Raw genomic sequence first — 18,435 nt, forward strand, 5'->3', positions numbered from 1 at the left:
GCGCTTGGCGGTGACGGAGACCCACAACTGGTTCGGGATAGGAGGCCGGAGCGGGCGGCTCCGCCGTCCCCGGCGCCTGAGCAGAGACATACGGCTGCCCTTGGCCAGCTCCGGCCCCGACTACCTCCGGAGCGGCGACGACTGCCGCCGCCTCATCGCCCGGACGACGATGCACGATGTGCCGGCGCGACAAGATTCAGTTTCTGCCACCGGATTACAGGGCCGTGCATGACATGATGCTCTCTGACCCTGAGAGCTCATGCTAGGCTCTCTCAGCTGGCAGCCACGGGGGCAAGCATGAACACTGACCAGCTACTGTCAAATTCAGGGCCTGCGAAACTGCAATTCAAATCTGATTTCAAACAAATTTGGACAAACGGAGGCACCGTGTCTGTACACTAAATTAGAGCTTCCAGTAGAGGCCGGCGCGGTGGAGGACGCCGGAGACGAGGGCCCAGAAGAGGATCTGCGCGAAGAGGACGTAGAGGAGGATGCCGACCCTGGTGGAGTGCCATACCTTCACGAACACGTGCTTCCTCACCCAGTAAACCTGCAGGCGTGCGTTCGTTGCTCTCATCAGCTGAACTGAAGAAACCAAAGCTTCAGTTCCAAACTGCAATCTCAGCTTTACCAGCGTGTTGTTGGTGCCCTCGTAGTACCACCCGTTGAGGAACCCCTCGAAGATGCCCGCCGCGGCCATCACGTACACCAGCATCGCGTTCATCCCGATCCACCGCAGGGGCGCGAACGCGTAGCCATGGTTCAGGATGTCAACCTGCAAGAGCAATTTTCAGGTTCTGAAGAATGCTACTTATCATTCAGGGGATGGTTTGGATGTTTTATTTGTTTTTCTAAACAATTTTCAGACCCCCGATGTAAGATATCGATTTAATTACCAGGAAGTAGAATATGGAGAACACGACTCCAGCAGCGCCGGCAGTGACGCAGATGTAACTGAATGTGTAGAGTTGTTTATTAAGTGGAATTGCTGCAAAGGAATGTGTAGAGCTGCTTGTCAAGCAGGATTCAGATGTAATGTCACTCACATGAAGATGAAAAACATGAGTTATTATTATGCTTTTTTTACCATGTGAGAAATGTAGAATGATTCCAAGAACAAGAAGAGCTATGCCCATGGTAAACCACTGCCTCAGCCTCTCTGTATGACTCTGAAATTTCAGAAACAAGAACGCATGCTAGTAAGCGTGTTGCAGTCTCTGCTTTCTGACACCACAATATAGATCTGAAACGAGAAGCATAATCACCTTCATATGGACAAGCACATGCCCGTAGTGCACACCAATGATCGTACTCAATACCGCAGAAAATGAGCTGCAAATTGATGAGATAGTAGTGTTAACCTGAATCAGCAGATGAGAATTTCCATTCAGCAGGCCATACAGGCAGGTTTATCTTTCACATTCAGTTACTACTTACTATAGTCATTTTAAGAAGTTTCAACATTGAACATGCTAAAACAACAGATGTAGCATGAATCTGACATAGTGACAAGTACCTTAGTATCCCTTCAGGTTCGAATGGCGCAACACACCATGCTGGGGCATCGTTCTTAAAAGGCCCCTCATGTGGGGAACTATCAGTACAGGCCTGCATGGACCAGGACAGTAGTTGATAAACACTGAAAATAACAGTAAAGCAACAGCAAAGCGTTTAGTCAGAAAACACAAACCTGGTGCCTTCTCCATGCCGGTCTCTGGTACAAGTGATTGATGCCAAGAATTTTGCGGTCAATGTAACCAACAGCATTGCAAGGAGGGCTTAATATCCCCCTTGTACCACAAGTCACCTAAACATTAGGGAACATTACAGTGAGTTGCAGTGTTTCACAAAACAATTGGTAATTAGCTCATTTCTGAAGCGCAAGAAATAAATTATGAGAAAAATCCCATACTGTTAAAACTTTGCCGTAGTTTGGGCTGTCAACATTTTGCACTCTGAATTCCCAGTCAGGAACATAAATTCCATAAACAAGAGATAGGTAGACCACTAGAATGCAGCATGCAACAATCCTTGCAAATGCACAGATCATGCAATTAGCATGTAGAAATGAAACCTGTCAGTGTGAGAACTAAAAGGAAATAAAACCTTGCATACCATTGGGAAAGGTACATTCTGAAGATAGAGAAGCCTGAACTTGACTGATCCTGAATCTTTGCATCTTTTGTAACAATCTCTAGAACTGCAGCTACCAAGTATGCAAGAGCAATCCTCTGGAGGAGCAAGAACCGGATTACTCTTGATAGCACACAGCCTCCTTTTGATTCAGATATTATGAAATTTTACTGGGTTTCATTGATACCTGGAGAATTCCACCCCATCTTACGTGCTTCATGTCAACTCCATATGTCAGTTTATCCGGAGCATGCGAGTAACCGCCTGAATGTATTCATCAATTGCTAGTCAGCTTTGTTGCTAGAGCCTAGAGACGTGCAATTGTGAGGATTTGAAGGACATTTGCAGAATAACCTTGCAACAGGATCCCCCAAAAGAGCAGCTTCAGTGTCCTGATGACTACTCTCCTGATGGCTTGACCACGGTCAGGAATTCTCTGCGTGTTTGTGGCAATACAGGTTATACCAACGAATATTGAAACAGCATCAGTGAGGAGCAGCTTTCAGTATGCGTTTATGTTGATCCGTGTTGAATTCAAACTTGACTGATGGCGTCGTGGCGTATAAGAAAGCGTCGAAAGGGACATCGATTGATACAGACAGGCCATGTACACAGTACACCAGTAATGCGAGAGAAACAGGATGGAACCTTGAGGGAGAGGGGAATGGCCATGCCGACGATGAAGAGGAAGAAGGGCATGACGAAGTCGGCGAGGTTGCAGCCGTCCCACGGCGCGTGCCCGATGACCGGCCACTCGCCGCCCGCGCCGTCCACCAGTATCATCAGCTGCACACGGACGAACAGACGTGCTGACATGACATCCAGAAACACTAAACACTGACAACTCATCACTCATGACTGATTCCTTCCTACAATCTATCCATTGCCCCAGATTTCCAATAAGAATTCTCGATTCTGTCAGTTAGAAATAACAGCCAGGGGCTAATTCTGACTTGCAATTGTCAGTAATTCCAGAAACCTTGTTACTACTACGAACTTCGCCGCAATGAGGCAGCCTGAAGGAGCAAGTGGAGAGAACGAAAGCCACTTACAGCGACGGTGAGGCCTCGGAACACGTCGAGGGAAGCAACCCGCTTGCTCCGGCGAGGCGCCTTCTGGTTGCCGTCGTCTTCATCCACCAGAGCAGGCTGCCGTTCAGGATCCTCCTCGGCGGCATCGCCGTGCGGCCGCTCAACCTTCTTGCCTCCGTCCATGGATCCCCCACTACCCAAGCAGCCTCCAGTCCCACTGCGTCCGTCCAACACGAACAGGGCGGGGGCAGCACCCGCCGTGCAAGTACTAGTAAGCGGCCGAAAGCTGCGTGACGCCGACGGGGCTCGGATATATTGGATAAGAGGAGGAGGATCCCCGATTCCTTGAAGCAATCGCTCACTCGCTCATCAGCTGCCGAACGTGCTCGCATGTCGTGCTCCGGTGAGCCAGCGAGTGTCGCCGAGGCACCAGACAAAACCAACCAGCCTTGCTCTCTCACACGGCGAATCATTGATCCATTGGGCACACTGACAGGCTGACAGGTGGGGTCACGCACGTGCTGCATCTTTTTCTTTTCTTTTTCTTTTTGCCGTGCCGGGTTTTTTGGCCGTTGCGCAGAACACGCCGAGCTCGGTGGAGGGCGTCGTTTTCGGATGGATGCGACAGGTTTGGCGATCGAGAAGATTGGGGTTGGCTGGGGTTTGCCGGATGAGCTCGGTGCCCATCTCAACGTCACTGGCCCATCGGAATGCACGAGTCCTTTCAGTAGACAGTGAAGTGAGTGAATGCTGCAGGTTTTAGGAGAATTACATTTACTTCTGAACCTGAATTTTTCTCCCCTGTGCAGTCGTTTGCCATTCCACTCGATCGTAGTGTGTGCGTGTCCGGACTTGAAACTTATGCTTGATGTTGCAGGCACTAATGCACTATGGTGCCATGAGATAAGCCATGTGAAATCGATATGTTATTACTTCATTACTTGCAGTAACCCAACGGGATAAACAGAACAAAGCATGCGAGATAGCATGTATAAACGACCAAACGAATCAGCAACAAACTAGTAAAGCGACGGCTAAAATGGGTTCTGATCTGAACCAGCCGAGCCCAAGGCTAGCAACGCAGCAATACGCGTGGCTACTGCGACGACGAGGCGATCTTGACGACGGCCTGCGCGGAGATGGGCGGCAGGCTGAGGGAGCAGAGGCTCTCCCAGGAGGCGGCCACGGTGGGCGCGTCCGCCTCCTCCTCCTCCCCCCTCGCCGCGGCCTCCTTGGCGAAGGCGCCGTGCATCGACCCCACCACGCTGCGGGCGGCCTCCCTGGCTTCCGGTAGCCGGTCGTTCAGGAGCTCCGCTGCCACCTGGAGGAGCGCCGACATCCCGAACTCCTTCATGGCCTCGATGTCCTGCGCGAGCACCAACCACGCAAAAAGGAAGGATTTTGAATCTCTTCTCTCCGAATTGTGTCTGTGTTACACTCGAATTGCGAAGGATTAATTTGATTTGAGTTGCGGCGTACCATCCTGGCGGCGCAGTGGGAGATGGCGACGGCGGCCTTGGCCCTGACCCTGAGGTTGGCGTGGTGGACGTACGCCTTGAGCTTCTTCAGCAGGGGGAGCGGCGGCATCGACGCCGCCATCGCGCGCATCGCCTTCTCGGCCTCCTCGCACACGAACCGCTTGTCCTGGGACGCCTTCAGCAGGAGCTGCAGCAGCTGCAGGCAGAGGCAAACTCAGATAAGCTGCGGCAAACAGATAAGGTGCTGTTCCTTTGTTGGGGACGCGACGCGACACGTACCAGCTTGTCGAAGGCGTCGTCGGAGACGGAGGAGAGGAGGTTGCCGCAGGAGTTGAAGATGTCGGTGCAGGCCATGATGGACGTCTTCAGCACCGCGCTGCGCGGGTTCTTCATCGTCTTCACGATCGCCAGCATCACTTTCTCCCTGCCAGATTAGGCACGGATCAAGTCAGGGATTCCTCAAAATCCCACGAAATCAAACGAGAATGTGGGTGCAACGGCTTACAGGATCGGGTTCAGGAGCGCGGAGTGGTGGATCGCGAGGCGGCGCGCGTCGTTGAGCGCCTCGCACGCGCGGATCCAGTCCTTGGAGTCCAGCTCCGCGACAAGCCCCGCGGCCTTGGCCTTGGGGTGGGCCGCCGCCTCCAGCTCCGCCGACGGGATGTACTCCACAGCCTGCTCCCCCGCCGCGGCCGTGGCCCTGGGCGCCGAGTTCTCGTCGTTCTTCTTCTTCTTCTTGCCGCTCCCGGGGGAGGCGGCCTTGACGGCGGCGGCGGGGGCGGGGACGGCCACCTTAGCGACCTTCTTGGGCCGCTCCTCGACGACGGCGGGCATCGTGTTGTCGAGCGCGCGGAGGGCCATGGGTTCCTGTTGCTGGTCAAGCTCACCGGAGGCTGCTGCTGCTGCTATTCTTGGAATGGTTCTCGGGGATGGAGATGGAGACGGGGAGAGGTGGCGGCGGCGGCGGCGGCGATTGATGCTTGTGGAGAGTTGGGGGATGGAAAGGTCGATGAGACGGATTGGAATTTTAAATGCGGAGGGTGGGGAGAGGGGGGATGGAATGCACGGCTGTGTCCAACGGCTATAAAATGTTCAAACCCGCGAGTGAACGTTGGGAGCTTGTGAAGTTGTGATGATGTTTTCTTTACCGTTGCAAAAAAAAAATGGTAAACGAATTTTTCGAAATAAAAGGTGTGGTCAATTGGCTCACTCAATGACAGAGTGGGGTCATCTGAGTCACTGAATGTGGGCCAGAATGGCAAATGGATTGTCATCCACTTGAATTAATTAGAGATCTGCAGTTTTTGATATATCTGTTCGGTAGTTTTGAATTCGTGCCTACTGTGAGAGAAATAGCCAGTGAGAGCGGATAAATGGCGCAACTGAACTGCTGAAAAAGTGAACGACACCGACATGAACAGCAGGGATCACGAATGGTCACGGGATACCTGAGCTGGGAGAACCTGCAGAAATTACTAGCCGAGAGAACACTTGGTATTTGCTAGTGGAGTTTCCAACCCTTGTCCCGTAAGAGCGTACTTCCTCTATCTCTAGATAACTGTCGCTTTTAATTTTCATACCACAAATTTAACTGGATTTGTAGAAAATACGCGCACCATTTTGTATCTCAAATAAATTTATTAAAAAACTATGTTCAAATATCTATGATATTAATTTTGTATCATAAATATTAATATATTTTTATATATATTTAATTAAAATTGTTTCTCAGAAAACGAAAAAGACAGTTACTTAGGTCGGAGGGAGCAGGCGAGGTTTGGAATGCCATTTTACTGGAGAGGCTTCAATCCATTTTCTACCGCAGTGTGCTAGCAAGTCGGTCGGTGCCCAAAGGACCGTGGGACCTGTCTCGAATAAAAAACAAAGTCCGGCCCAACCACCACTTCATTCGCGCGAGAAACAATTCCCCTCCCCTGCCCCGTCCCTTTTTCCTCCTCGACGAACCCTAGGACAAAAATCTCCCAAATCGATCTCTTCGCTTCCACGTATCTCACAAAATCGAGACCCCCTCTCCCAGATCTTGGCTTAGCAAGCAATTCCGCTCATGAATCCGGAGGGAATCGGATGGAATCTCAGCGTTTGGGACCGGTCGCTAGCGGCGCCACGGGGCGACGCCTGGCCGCGGGCGGCGCCACAGGACGAGGCCTGGCGCGCGCGGCGCTGCTTTGATTCTGAACGGCAACGCCATGCGTCAAGCTAGCTCAGGTTCGTTTCGATTGCCTCACAGCTGTGTACAGGTAGTTGTTTTTTTTTTTTACCTAGGAGCACTGAATACGTAGAGATAGATAGGTGCTAGAATAGAGCAGGACTCACGAGATACACATACACACATGAAGGAAACTGAAATCATTAATATAGAGTAAACTAGTACAATTTGACTGCGATAAAATGAAAGTACATCAATTTTATTGTCAAAATAAAAGATAGCTAAGATTGATTTCCTCTAAATCGCTGCCATATGTGCTCAACCAAGTCATCCTTCAGTCGGCGATGCATATCTTGATCTCGAATGTCTTCTTCTATCTCCAGTACTTTGTAAAATTCATGAATGGGTCCATGTCCATATCCAGATAATGGTGCAGTTGAGGTCTGGTCATATTCGCTGTTATAGTCATGATCGTAGCGTACTTTGTAAGTATCCCTTTCATCCTCCACAATCATGTTATGTAATATAACACATGCATACATGATCTCAGCGAGTGATCGCATTTGCCACATACGTGCTGGGTTACGTAAAATGGCAAAGCGAGCTTGCAAAACCCCAAATGCTCGTTCAACATCTTTCCGTGCTCCTCCTTGATGTTCAGCATACAATTTATCTTTTTCACATTGAGGCAACTGGATCGTTTTCACAAATGTTGCCCACTCAGGATATATACCATCTGCCAAATAGTACCCCATATTGTACTCAGTTCCATTGACCATGAACTGAACTTCTGGAGCTCTTCCTTGCAGTACTTCGGTGAATAGAGGTGATCGATTTAGGACGTTGATGTCATTGTTTGACCCGGCTGTACCAAAAAATGCATGCCATATCCAAAGGTCTTGCGAGGCAACGGCTTCTAGCATTACGGTGGGTACTCTATGGTCACCACGAGTATTCTGCCCCTTCCATGCCACTGGACAGTTTTTCCATTGCCAGTGCGTGCATCTCCTGAACTGGGTGAGATTGTCTACTCCATTTCGGTTGGTCCTTTACTGCTCTCCACCAATGTTCAAATGGAAAAGGTCTTTTCTTTTTGGCAACCGTTTTGTACTTTGCACGAACCTTGTCCATGAGTTGATCTTCAGATTGACCGTTAGAATATGTGCTGCAGATATCGTGGTACACTCCATTAAACTTGTTAATATGAGGGATAGTCTTGTTCCAATGTTCTTTGCACTGCATAGCTGTTCTCTTTTTACCTCCAGGTGCATGCTTGTTGTACTCATCTGCAATGTCCTTCCAAAAGCGGCATGACTTCTTCCCATTGCCTGAAATTGGGTCATTTGAATTTTTTAACCAACAACTTACTAGGCATAGGTCATCCTCTTGATTCCAAATTATACGCCCTCCTTTCTTTTCAGCTTCATCTTCACTTGCATCACTCCACTCTTCTATGTCAACAGGATTTGAAGGCAATGTTGGTGCTGAAGTTGAGAAAATGAGGTGATTGGGCTGCTCTCTCCGCTGCCTAGAAAGAAGGCCATTGATCCCACCAGAGATGCTGGACCATTGGCCACGAAACCTCCTACACCTCCTGGCAGGTACTGCCCAATATTGACTGGGAAAGGGCCTCCATGGTAGCTTACTGGTGTGGGAGACAAGCTCTGATAGCTTGGACCTGGAAATGGGTTGACATTCTGTGGGTAATGACCATGGAAATTTGGATGAACATGTGGAGGCAGGTAGTTCAGGGGATAATGGTGTGGCCAAAAATTCTGGTGCTGCTGCTGTGTGTGTTTGTATCTTGTGGATCTGAACTAAAGATCGAGGAGTTGAGAAAGTTTGTGAGGCTCCCTGAAGATGACTTATCCATGTCAATGGCTGGTTTGGTCGTTTGTAGTATTCTAGTGTGTATGCACAAGTGAGAAGAAGTTCATGTCTATTTGTATGCAAAGAGATGTCTGTATGTGAATTGTGACCGTTGCTACGAACACATGAAGCCAACGGTCGTATGCTGAAACAGTGTTGAAATATTATTCTATTTGGTTGGAGAAGTTGAGCACCGAGAAGAGTACTGACGTCGGTGCCAGATCTTTTTTACCAGGCATCGGTGGCTGCAGTGGGAAACCCGTTGCCTGGAAATCTCTCTCCTAAACCAGGCATCGGTCTCCTACCACACTGCGGCTGCTCTAAGATGTTCATAGTTGAAAAGTAAACACGGAAGTCAAAAATTTCCATAACAACAACCTATTCGGTGTTTCCGGTAATTGTGTTTCCGGTACTTGAAAGCAACTCGCGTATCAAGTCTATTAAAACAATTCGGTGTTGCCCATTTGGGCCATTTCCATCGAGTAGATGGAAGATGTCATTTACCTAAAAAGTACAGTCAAGTGCCCAAAACCCAAATGGCACTTGCAACCTCTGTAAGACTTTGTGTTGTATGGTGCTGACTGCTGGCAGTCGATTCATCACCCTATCTCCAATTTCCACAACTCCACGAAGGAGAGAAATTGGAATCTATCAAAATTGTCCGCAACTTATGTACAAAGGAAGGGTGAGGCCTCAGTCAGGCAATGCTCCATCTGGGCACAGCATTGTTGGCCTGAGACCACCACCAGGTGTTCAATGTAGTTGGTTCTTGGAGTTCCCTGTAACCTTCCTCTAACTTTCCATTCTTGATCAGGCCACGGGCAGCAAACCCCATGAGCTCCGAAGGATCCACGTGACGCTGGAACCAGTTTGGAACAGCAACATCACTGGGGGCTGGAGAAACGCTTTGTTCCACTTCCAGGCGCAGTTCAGGCTCAGCTTCCTTTGATTGCTCCTGGACAGCTGAAGGTTCTGATGATAACATGGAGTTCCCTATGCCAAATCCTTCCCAATCAACCTGCTGCCACAGACGGTATCCATCATCACTCACATTGTGTATGTTATGATTTTGGAGTTCAGATTGCTGCTCTGCTGCAAGTCTGTCAACTTCAACCTTCAGTTCTTGCAATCGCTGCCCAATTCTTTGTGTTGCTTTGTCATACAGGATCCCTCTAGAGGTATGTTGAGTGTCATCGCTGTTGTCAATGATCAGATCATCGAAATTGATTGGGTCACCCACAACTACAATCACCTAGAAAACCAAATAAATAATTTAGAATCCCACAAAGATTTTATGATAGCACTCAATATGAGCTGCATAGGCACTCACCCTTTTCCCTGCTCTTGGGATACGCTTTCCAACAGGCATTATATCCTGCATCCCAGTATGGACAAAGGGTATTACAACTGGAAGGCTGTCAGTGTCCATCACCAACCTGGTAAAACAAGAGCAAATTGAATTGAGTAAAACTCAACATCGATCAATAGGAACCTTATTGGAAAAATTTGTATGCAAAAGTAGAATGCAGGTTTTCCAACGAAAACAGAAACAAATCAACGGTGGCTCGGTATTCTTTAGAAAAAGGACAGTATTGAAAGAACCAGTTTTCTAACCTTCCAACACCTCTCTTGGCAGGAGCAATTGTTTTCCCTCCATCCCTTGAACGGCTTCCTTCTGGAAATATATGAACCCATCCACCACTGTTCAGCTTTGAAAGAGCCATATCCATTCCCTGAACAAAGAAAAAAAAAGAGAGAGGCTATGAGAGAAGGCCATGCCTAGTGGTACATCCGATTCAACACATCCAAATGCAATCAACTATACCCCATGATCTTGGATCAGAAAGAGATGACTTGAGATATTAATGCATGAAGCACTAAAATTATATAAGGTAAGAGGGCAAAACGAAGTACATTACAAACTCATGCACCACCAAAATACATAACTACCCTTAGGGTTTGGTGTAATACTTCCTTATGGAAAGCCAACTACCAGAACCTGTTATTCCCCTCGTCTTCTAATTCCTAATATTCAACCAAGGAATTCTCTATAATAATTTGCAAATCCACATCTGCTAATTGTCCTCTTGCACCTGTTGCAAATTCCCATTCTGAAATGTTGCAAAGGCTAGGGTTTAATTTAATTATGTACTTCCACCATTATTCCCCAGAAGTCATGTTACTAAAAGGTTAATAACATTGCAAATTGCAAATCATTGACGGGGCCCATGAGATGAAGCAAAAGCACATCAAGTATATCTAATAGCACTTTAATAATACTAATGCTTTCACAATATTTAGACCATTCATAGAGTACTTGATAACCACAAGATGGATACCTTTTGGTAGATTCCATCACCGCGAGAAACAGGTAACACCTTAACAGACCTGAAGAATGTAGACAGGACTGGATTTGTAAAGCAACGATCAGTCGCACAAAGTGTCCATCTCAGCTTTTGTGCTTCCAACATAATAGATGGTGGGAGAAGGGAGGCAATTACAAAGGGGTCATCCATTGCTGCCACATGATTGCTGACCTGTAAATGAAAATTACAAATAAGATAGAAGACCATGTGACTAGAAGAATGCATAGTTGAGAAATATACAGTAAAGAAGGCATCTAACGTGTTTGGAATATCTCAATGGAGAGTTATTGCAAAATCCAAATCAAATGGTGCCAAAAGTCATCTTAAAGAGAACACATGCTACAACCTAAGAGCCTTTAGATTTGTTGAGTATTACTCCAAAAATACACAATAGATGTCCTGCAATTAAGCTGTTCCATACCGTTAGAAGAGGCTTGCCTTTAGGTCTCTCTTGTAATGCCTGATGAAGCTTCTCGGCACCATAAATCTGCACACCCTCTCATAGTTTAGACAAATGAAACAACCAGACTAAAGTATTTGTGTGTTCTGTTTTCAGCTAGAATACCTGGACAGAGTTAAGGCCATGCATAAAAACATAGCAGGCGTTGCCAATAAGAGGAACAGCCAATGCTTGAAGTGAACGGAAAATAACAGAGTCTTCAATACCATCAACTTCTTTGCCCACTGATAAACAAAAAATGATTCATCAGTAGGATCTCTTTTTATTTTTGATGATTCATCAGTAGGATTTCTTTTTATTTTTGTTATGAGATGATAAAAAAACTTAAAACTAGTAAATAATCAGGCTTCACGTGGGACTACTTCAATACAGAAGTGAATACACTAGCTCGAAATCAACGAACCGATAGCTATACAGTATCAACTCATGGGCATCACTGTGACACATTTGAACCAAACTGGAGCAAAGCCCGCCATTATTTACCTTTCTTCCGGTAGAATCTCAAAGCACTGGACGAAGGCTTCGCCGTCGCCCCAGTAGACGTCCCCGTCGAGGTGGAGCTCTGATCCGCTCCCCGGTCTCTCTGCAGCTGGGCCCGAACGCGATCCGACCAGCGCCGGACCGCCTCTGTGGCGACGCTTCCGTCCGGCCGCCGCCACAGCCACCGGCGGTCCACGGGCGCCACGCGGAACCTGTTGCGGATCTGCGCCCCCACCACCCGCGCCCGCTCCGCCCACGGAGCCCCGCCGCCGGCCGCCATTGGGGGCTAGGGTTAGGGTTTGTGCTCGGTCCGAACACTGGAGGGCGTCGAGAAGAGATTATTTTAGAGTTTCGAGCTTGCGATTGCTGTTGCATCAAATCAAACTAACGGAAAATTTACTCGCGGCCTTGGTAAGGAAGAAAGCGAGGGAGGAGAGGGTGACGGGACCCAGGTGCAGAGGAAGAGTCCCCGAAAAATATCAGGTGTGGGTCCAATCCGATGCACAAGTAGGGCCCAGTGACAGTGAAAGGATGGTGGCCATCGGTTAGGGTGGGATTAGGACATTCCTAGCACGCAAAAACGTCGGCGAAGGGTCCCAGGTGCTGATGCAGGCTCCTTATCCAGAAATATCCGATGATCCGATCCGAATGCATCTAAAACTGCCAAGAAGATCATCTTAAAAAAAAATACAAAGATGTTTCAATCATGAACTTCGAACTATCGGTGAACAGATGCCCAACCCGTTGATTTTTTTAGAGGGGGGGGGGGGGGGGTGCATTTAGTGAGGCCTTCATAAAGTGGAACCGTCAATTATGAACAAGAACTTCACACATATATTGACATCTATCCGGCTGCAAAAAGCAGCGGAAGACAGCACACCACGCTACAGAATATGACCTCGATCCATGTAACAGTGAGGCGACAAAATTTGGGCATGGAACCACGCTAAATTATGGCAAATTCAGCTCAATGCCGAAGAGATATCGTCCAAATCAGATCAGAATCTGAGGTCACAGTTACTTTATCGTCATCCACGATGTTAGATGTGCTTACCAATCCACCATAGCTCATACTGGTGTTATCTGGAGAGGAAAGTGGAGCATAACTAATTAGATGTTGGCATACAACCATACAAGAAAAGAGGATTATAAGGTGTGATGTTTTTACCCAAATTCCACCGAAGCCCGGTTGTTGTGGTGCTAGTGGACGGTCCGCCAATGGGAATCAAACCACAGTGAGGACCTTCGACCGATTTCTCAATATGGATCTCATGGGTATACGTCTTGGGGAGCAGAAAGATTGAACAGTCATCTGACAGGAGGACGATCTTGGTGTTTGAGAAGCGGTATAATACATTGATGTTCCCCATCTCATGATCAAACCTTCCTCCAAGTGCACCAAGAACAAGAATACACAGCTGCAATCACCGGAAAATCTGTTAAGCTGATGTTGCATAGTTGTAATGGATGTTTATGATCAATTTAGTTGAGTACGTTAGACTTGTCTGAGACAGGGAGATCTCTTGTGATAAATGATACACATTTGTGCAAGTCAGTTGTGTCCTGATCATGTGATTCATCAACTATGTTTGTGCCCTGCAATCAAACAAAAAAAAGTATCAGTTGCTAAGTTCACGAAAAGTTCCTGTCATTGTCAACAAAAAAGCTTCAAGTGTCAGGTTGTAGGAATCGGGAGGCTGCAATTTAAGTAAGGTAACACTGGGAATGGTCCAGCAGAGAGAGGATCAGGAAACAAGCACTTCCTCAATTTACCAGTGGCCTCTATGAATTTTCTCAAAAGGTTAATCAGAAGCAGCAACATACAGGGGATATCGAAGTGCTCAATTTCTTTAGCCCATGAGCTTCCTGAGGATATTCCAAAACTTATATAGCAGGAAAATTAAAGTGCAGAATTCAAATTTTGGACAGTCCTACAAGCATTATTACATTTGCACTTCTTAAATGCTCTTTTCTCTTGATTCAAAAATCTCTGGACAAGAATCTACAATAAAACAAGGCATTGCACGTTCCTGACTAGGAAGTTTGGACAGTCCATATGCCTAATGATTAATAAAACTACCTCTATCTGATTACAACTGCAAGCCTTTAGGGCATTGACATGGTTCCAAATGCGAAACTTTGACTAGTGATTTCTATGAACATTTGTAATCTGAAATAAAAACAATTATATGTTGTAAAGGTATTTTCAATGAATCTAGTAATCAAATTTATGTTCTCAATCTACATAATTGTTGATATATTGATGGTCGATATTAATTGACCAACAGAGGTCCCAAAACAACTTGCGTTTGGAATCAGAGGGAGCAAAGTGGTTTGATATACAGTTTGAGCTTGCCAACAAAAACCAGACAAGGAGAATTTCAAACATATTCAAGTGGAGCCAGGGGCAAAAGCGTTGATATGTTATACATGTGCACTGGAAGCACTTACCGAATTGGAATAATATTCCTTCACTTCTGGCCTTATTGAATCCATATCCCCTTTAATTACATCTGGCTTGTACCTGCAGGAAGATAAGATTACATTAAGTGGTCCTGAATCCTTCCCAACAACCAACAAACCAAACTGTCTTAAATCTCTTCTAACTAGTATCAGGCATGACAAACCAACCAACCATGCTCCTTTGCCTGATGGAATATACCCACATAAACAATATCCTCAGCTGATTCATCATGATTGAATTTAACAATTATCAAATCTGAGAAGAAATGCACAAAAGTCTTCCAAACTTATGGCAAACTACCAAAGCCCAAAAAGTGCCTGTAAACACTCTGAGACACATACGTAATATGAGAAAACAAGCATACTCTAACATCACTAGTGACTTCATAGAACTGAAAGAGCAATTTGTTAGCTTAAAGTAGTTGCTTGCTCGTATCAAAGAAAAGACAACCCAAACAAACAGCCCCCAACAGTATTCCATGGCAACATATAGCAACTACAGCATAATGGTGAGGGGTCAATTTTATCAAAAGTGAAAACGATACCAGCCATGTATTCCAAAAAAGTGGCATACTGGCATTGCTGATGCACACGCAATGAACATATTTTGGAATCAACGCAACTAGAAACCGGATTCGGCAAGGCACTCTTTGGCGCCATGGTAACAGCTACGTCGCTCTCATGGTGCATCCGCACGCAAACAGACAAGTAGAGCAGAACTCATCATCGTTGTCTCTGGTGCATTCCATCGAGCACATGATGATCATTTACATTTAGCCAAACACACAATCACGACTCACGAGATACGACGTACGGGGATGAGCAAACGGAAGAACAGGCAAAGTTGGGATTCCCATCACCTGGAGCGAACCTCGGCGGGGTCCTCGCCCGGCAGCAGCTCCGGCATGCCGTCGAAGACGCGGTTGGCGCCCCCGTCCGCGCACACGCGCACGCGCGCTGCCCTCGAGCAAAACAACAGCGCACGAGTCAGGCACGGCGAGAACCGATCAGGCGAACCGGAAGCCAGCTAGCAATGGCAAAAGGGGGGCGAGGGAGGGAGGGAGGGAGGTAGGGAGAGGGGCGTCACCGCGGGCCCAGATGAGCGGCGCGAAGCGGGGGAGGCGCTGGTTGAGGACGACGAGCGCGTAGGTCGTCGTGGCGGCGTCGTTGGACGGGGGAGTCGAGGCGGGGAGGAGGAAGGCGGAGGAGTGGGTCATCGCCGGCAGCGGCATGGCGGTCGGCGGAGGTGGGGGTGGTGGTGGTCGGTGTGGGGCAGAGGAGGAGCGAGGGAACTGGGGACAGATGGGAAAAGAGCTGCGCCCGCAAACTGGGTGAGGGGCTTTCGAGAACGACCCTCTGCTGGCTTTTGGATGGAGTTCGAACGTGGAACGAGAGGTCAGACTCGGCCTTTTGCTGCCCGCTGCCGGGGCATTTCCTCCCACTAATGCTACTACGGTATAGAACTGATTATTTGTCGGGTCGGATTGGGTTCTCTCGAAGTTTGGGTCAAAATATTTTGGCCCGTGCCCGATCCGAGCTGACCATCGGGTCGTGTTTTTTCTGCGCCTGACCCGTCATACGGTGTCGGGTTGGATTCGGATCGGGTCGGGTTGAACTCATATTTTTTACGTAATATTCGGGTTAGGTTGGTGTTTTTTCCGGATTTCGGGTAAAATGGTGTTTTAGATCGGGTCATGCCTGCCCAGATCAGGTTGAGTTGGGTGGGTCGGGTCAGGTTTGTTGGATCGGGAGATCCAGGTCTACTACGGCAACAAATAAACAAAAAAAAATCTATGCAGACGTGATATAATACCACGTTAGACTTCTCAACCATAGAATCTATTTTTTGACGTCAGTTGCACCACTTAAATGTTTTTAAAATTGGTGACCACCTAAATATAATTGGTAACTTGTTTGAACATTTTACAGGAAGTATGACTACATGTATCCACCGCACAAATTGTTATACTTGGCATATCATTTATTATTTATACTAGTTTGGTGTCTTGTCAACTTAATTGATTGCTAATTGTCTAGTTTCTATAAGGAAGTGTATGAGCTTTTAAGACAAGTATTTTAACAAGTTCTCATGATAACCAACATCAATTAACTTCCACATTGATCTTCCTTTAAATGGAAAGAGTATACATATAATAAAAATCACTCAAAAGTAGATGTCATTTACTATTAATATCATATAAGTTCGTGCTATACCAAAATTCTAAAAAAAAGGGTCAGCACAAGGATACTTTACATTTGTTGATTTGGATCGTGATAATTACGTTGCAGAGCTTAAGTTCTTCGCCCTTAATCATGCATGTATACTAACGGGTACATCTACCATAGGGGCAAGTGTCCCCCACCTCCCTTCAAAATCCTTACTTATAACTTACAGCTTAAGTTTATACATGATTCGCTAACTTGTGGCGTAAGGTAAAAACTTGATTCACAATAACCGCGACAACGATTATACTGACAGTGGTAAGTTGGAGAAATTTAATAGGTTATCTGGAGTTTCGAGGCTAGTTTACACGCAAATAGAAGGCACGAGAGATTATTGAAATACTTTGTATGATTATAAAGAAATGAAGATCAAAATGTTGAACATTTTCTTTGGATGGATTACTCCATACTCCTCCGGACCTAAATTATAGGTTGTTTTAATTTTTCTATGTTCATAAGTTTTACTATGTATTTGAACATAATGTATGTCTAATTCTACAGTAAAATCTATAAATTAAAAAAAAGCAAGAATGGTCTACAACTTAGGACGACGGACATGCTGTGATGGTCGTATGAATCGTGGCAAAACCAGTAAGGTCGAAACTTGATAATTTTTTGATAATCAGCAGACGACATTTGGAGCTACTACCGATCCTAATAATCATGCAGCCCGACACAGCAATGGCCAATATGCATGATCCTAATACACTTGCAGTTTAAACTGGCGTGCTAATTGCCATCAACACATCTCATTTAAGCTCACACATTAATTGGCTAGTTTATGTAACAAAGAGTGTGGGTTTTTAATTGGAGCTGAAGACGAGTATTTTAATAAATTCTCACAACTAACATCAATTATTTAAGTATATTTAAATCATTTAACTTTCACATTAATCTTTATAAAAGTCTGAAGGGAGTACTTATATAATAAGCATCATGAATCAGGTAAACTCATGCTACACCAAAATATTACAAATCAGCACATAAATATTTTGCATTTGTTGTTGTGGATAGAGATAAGCTTCAGAGTTTCGGTTTTTCATCACTCAAGCCACTGTGACATTTTCTTTGGATGGTTGACTTCGTACTTTAAGGTTCATGTTCTAATAATCGTATGAACCGTGGCAAATCATCAAGACCAATATTTTTTTGACAACCAGCAGACGGCATCTGGAGCTACTACCGAATACCGATCCTAACAAGAGAATGCGATCGTTGGGGGGCGAGGAGGCAGCCCGACACGGCGATGGCCATCATTCATCGGCAAACGGGCTAGCCTGGTGCTGGCGTGCGCCTTTCATCGCGTAATATAGTAACCAGCAGCCATTGAATCTCGCATCGACCAGCTCGTATGCGCGCCGCTCGTGTTGCGGGCAGGGGCGTTGCGCTGTTGCACTCCGATTTCATTCTCTCTAATAATAAACTGATCAGTATATACGCCGATGTGGACGGGCAGGAGTAGTGTGTGTGTGTGTGTGTAGGATATGACAGCGACGCGTTCATTTCTTGGGCACCAAATTAGTTAAAGCGTTTGCTCGTGTGCCTTGTTTTGTTGGTAAACTTTGTGGCGTATTTACTACAACTATATATCTTAGCTTACGTATGATAAAAATTCTCTGTATGTATAATTGCCATGCGCCTTCACACCTTTTAATCATCCTCATATAAACTTGGTCAATGTTATATTTCTTTATCAAGATCCGAGCTGAGCTAGCAGACTTTTCTTTAACGAAATCTGCACCGCGTGGTGCTTGGATATGTGAAA

General features: G+C 46.4%; 2 protein-coding genes and 1 long non-coding RNA gene across 6 annotated transcripts; 1 reads left to right on the plus strand and 2 right to left on the minus strand.

Annotated features, from left to right (window-relative positions):
* Positions 1 to 300: 300 nt before the first annotated feature.
* On the minus strand, positions 301 to 5,706 carry LOC101767625. Its single transcript, XM_022826751.1, has 18 exons — positions 5,148 to 5,706; positions 4,922 to 5,066; positions 4,644 to 4,838; positions 4,265 to 4,530; positions 3,791 to 3,885; positions 3,186 to 3,529; positions 2,782 to 2,919; positions 2,488 to 2,569; positions 2,321 to 2,397; positions 2,116 to 2,231; positions 1,913 to 2,030; positions 1,691 to 1,807; positions 1,517 to 1,608; positions 1,266 to 1,332; positions 1,088 to 1,169; positions 897 to 988; positions 632 to 775; positions 301 to 550 (listed from the first exon to the last, which is right to left on the minus strand). The coding sequence occupies exons 1-18, from the start codon at positions 5,501 to 5,503 to the stop codon at positions 404 to 406; spliced, it is 2,673 nt and encodes an 890-aa protein (XP_022682486.1). The 5' UTR covers positions 5,504 to 5,706; the 3' UTR covers positions 301 to 403.
* An 827-nt stretch (positions 5,707 to 6,533) lies between these two features.
* Positions 6,534 to 8,863, plus strand: LOC105914337. 4 transcript variants are annotated; one of them, XR_002677761.1, is made up of 3 exons: positions 6,534 to 6,868; positions 7,234 to 7,294; positions 7,619 to 8,863. It is a non-coding gene; the product is annotated as an uncharacterized LOC105914337 (long non-coding RNA). The 4 variants fall into 4 exon arrangements; XR_001164007.2 differs by lacking the exon at positions 7,234 to 7,294 and having other exon boundaries at positions 6,537 to 6,868; positions 7,619 to 7,826; positions 8,273 to 8,863; XR_002677759.1 differs by lacking the exon at positions 7,234 to 7,294 and having other exon boundaries at positions 6,538 to 6,868.
* A 177-nt stretch (positions 8,864 to 9,040) lies between these two features.
* LOC101768024 lies at positions 9,041 to 15,814 on the minus strand. The gene is made up of 11 exons (XM_012845741.3): positions 15,535 to 15,814; positions 15,308 to 15,404; positions 14,436 to 14,508; positions 13,479 to 13,580; positions 13,153 to 13,402; positions 11,610 to 11,728; positions 11,466 to 11,531; positions 11,018 to 11,215; positions 10,293 to 10,411; positions 10,009 to 10,114; positions 9,041 to 9,930 (listed from the first exon to the last, which is right to left on the minus strand). Exons 1-11 carry the CDS (start codon positions 15,677 to 15,679, stop codon positions 9,376 to 9,378), a joined length of 1,830 nt encoding a protein of 609 aa, XP_012701195.1. The 5' UTR covers positions 15,680 to 15,814; the 3' UTR covers positions 9,041 to 9,375.
* Between the last annotated feature and the right edge of the window lie 2,621 nt (positions 15,815 to 18,435).

Source organism: Setaria italica, chromosome V (genome assembly GCF_000263155.2).
Source record: "Setaria italica strain Yugu1 chromosome V, Setaria_italica_v2.0, whole genome shotgun sequence".
In the NCBI taxonomy this organism is placed as follows: domain Eukaryota; kingdom Viridiplantae; phylum Streptophyta; class Magnoliopsida; order Poales; family Poaceae; genus Setaria; species Setaria italica.

Excerpts from the sequence above, each read along its gene's own strand:
- LOC101768024 (XM_012845741.3), bottom strand. The coding sequence starts at position 15,679 with ATGCCGCTGCCGGCGATGACCCACTCCTCCGCCTTCCTCCTCCCCGCC. Across the intron at positions 15,405-15,534 it reads GCCGCTCATCTGGGCCCGCG|CGCGCGTGCGCGTGTGCGCG; the intron begins GTGACGCCCCTC and ends GCTCGAGGGCAG. Across the intron at positions 14,509-15,307 it reads CCCGCCGAGGTTCGCTCCAG|GTACAAGCCAGATGTAATTA; the intron begins GTGATGGGAATC and ends ATCTTCCTGCAG.
- LOC101767625 (XM_022826751.1), bottom strand. The coding sequence starts at position 5,503 with ATGGCCCTCCGCGCGCTCGACAACACGATGCCCGCCGTCGTCGAGGAG. Across the intron at positions 3,886-4,264 it reads AAGATCGCCTCGTCGTCGCA|GACTCGTGCATTCCGATGGG; the intron begins GTAGCCACGCGT and ends GTCTACTGAAAG. Across the intron at positions 1,609-1,690 it reads CGGCATGGAGAAGGCACCAG|GCCTGTACTGATAGTTCCCC; the intron begins GTTTGTGTTTTC and ends TGGTCCATGCAG.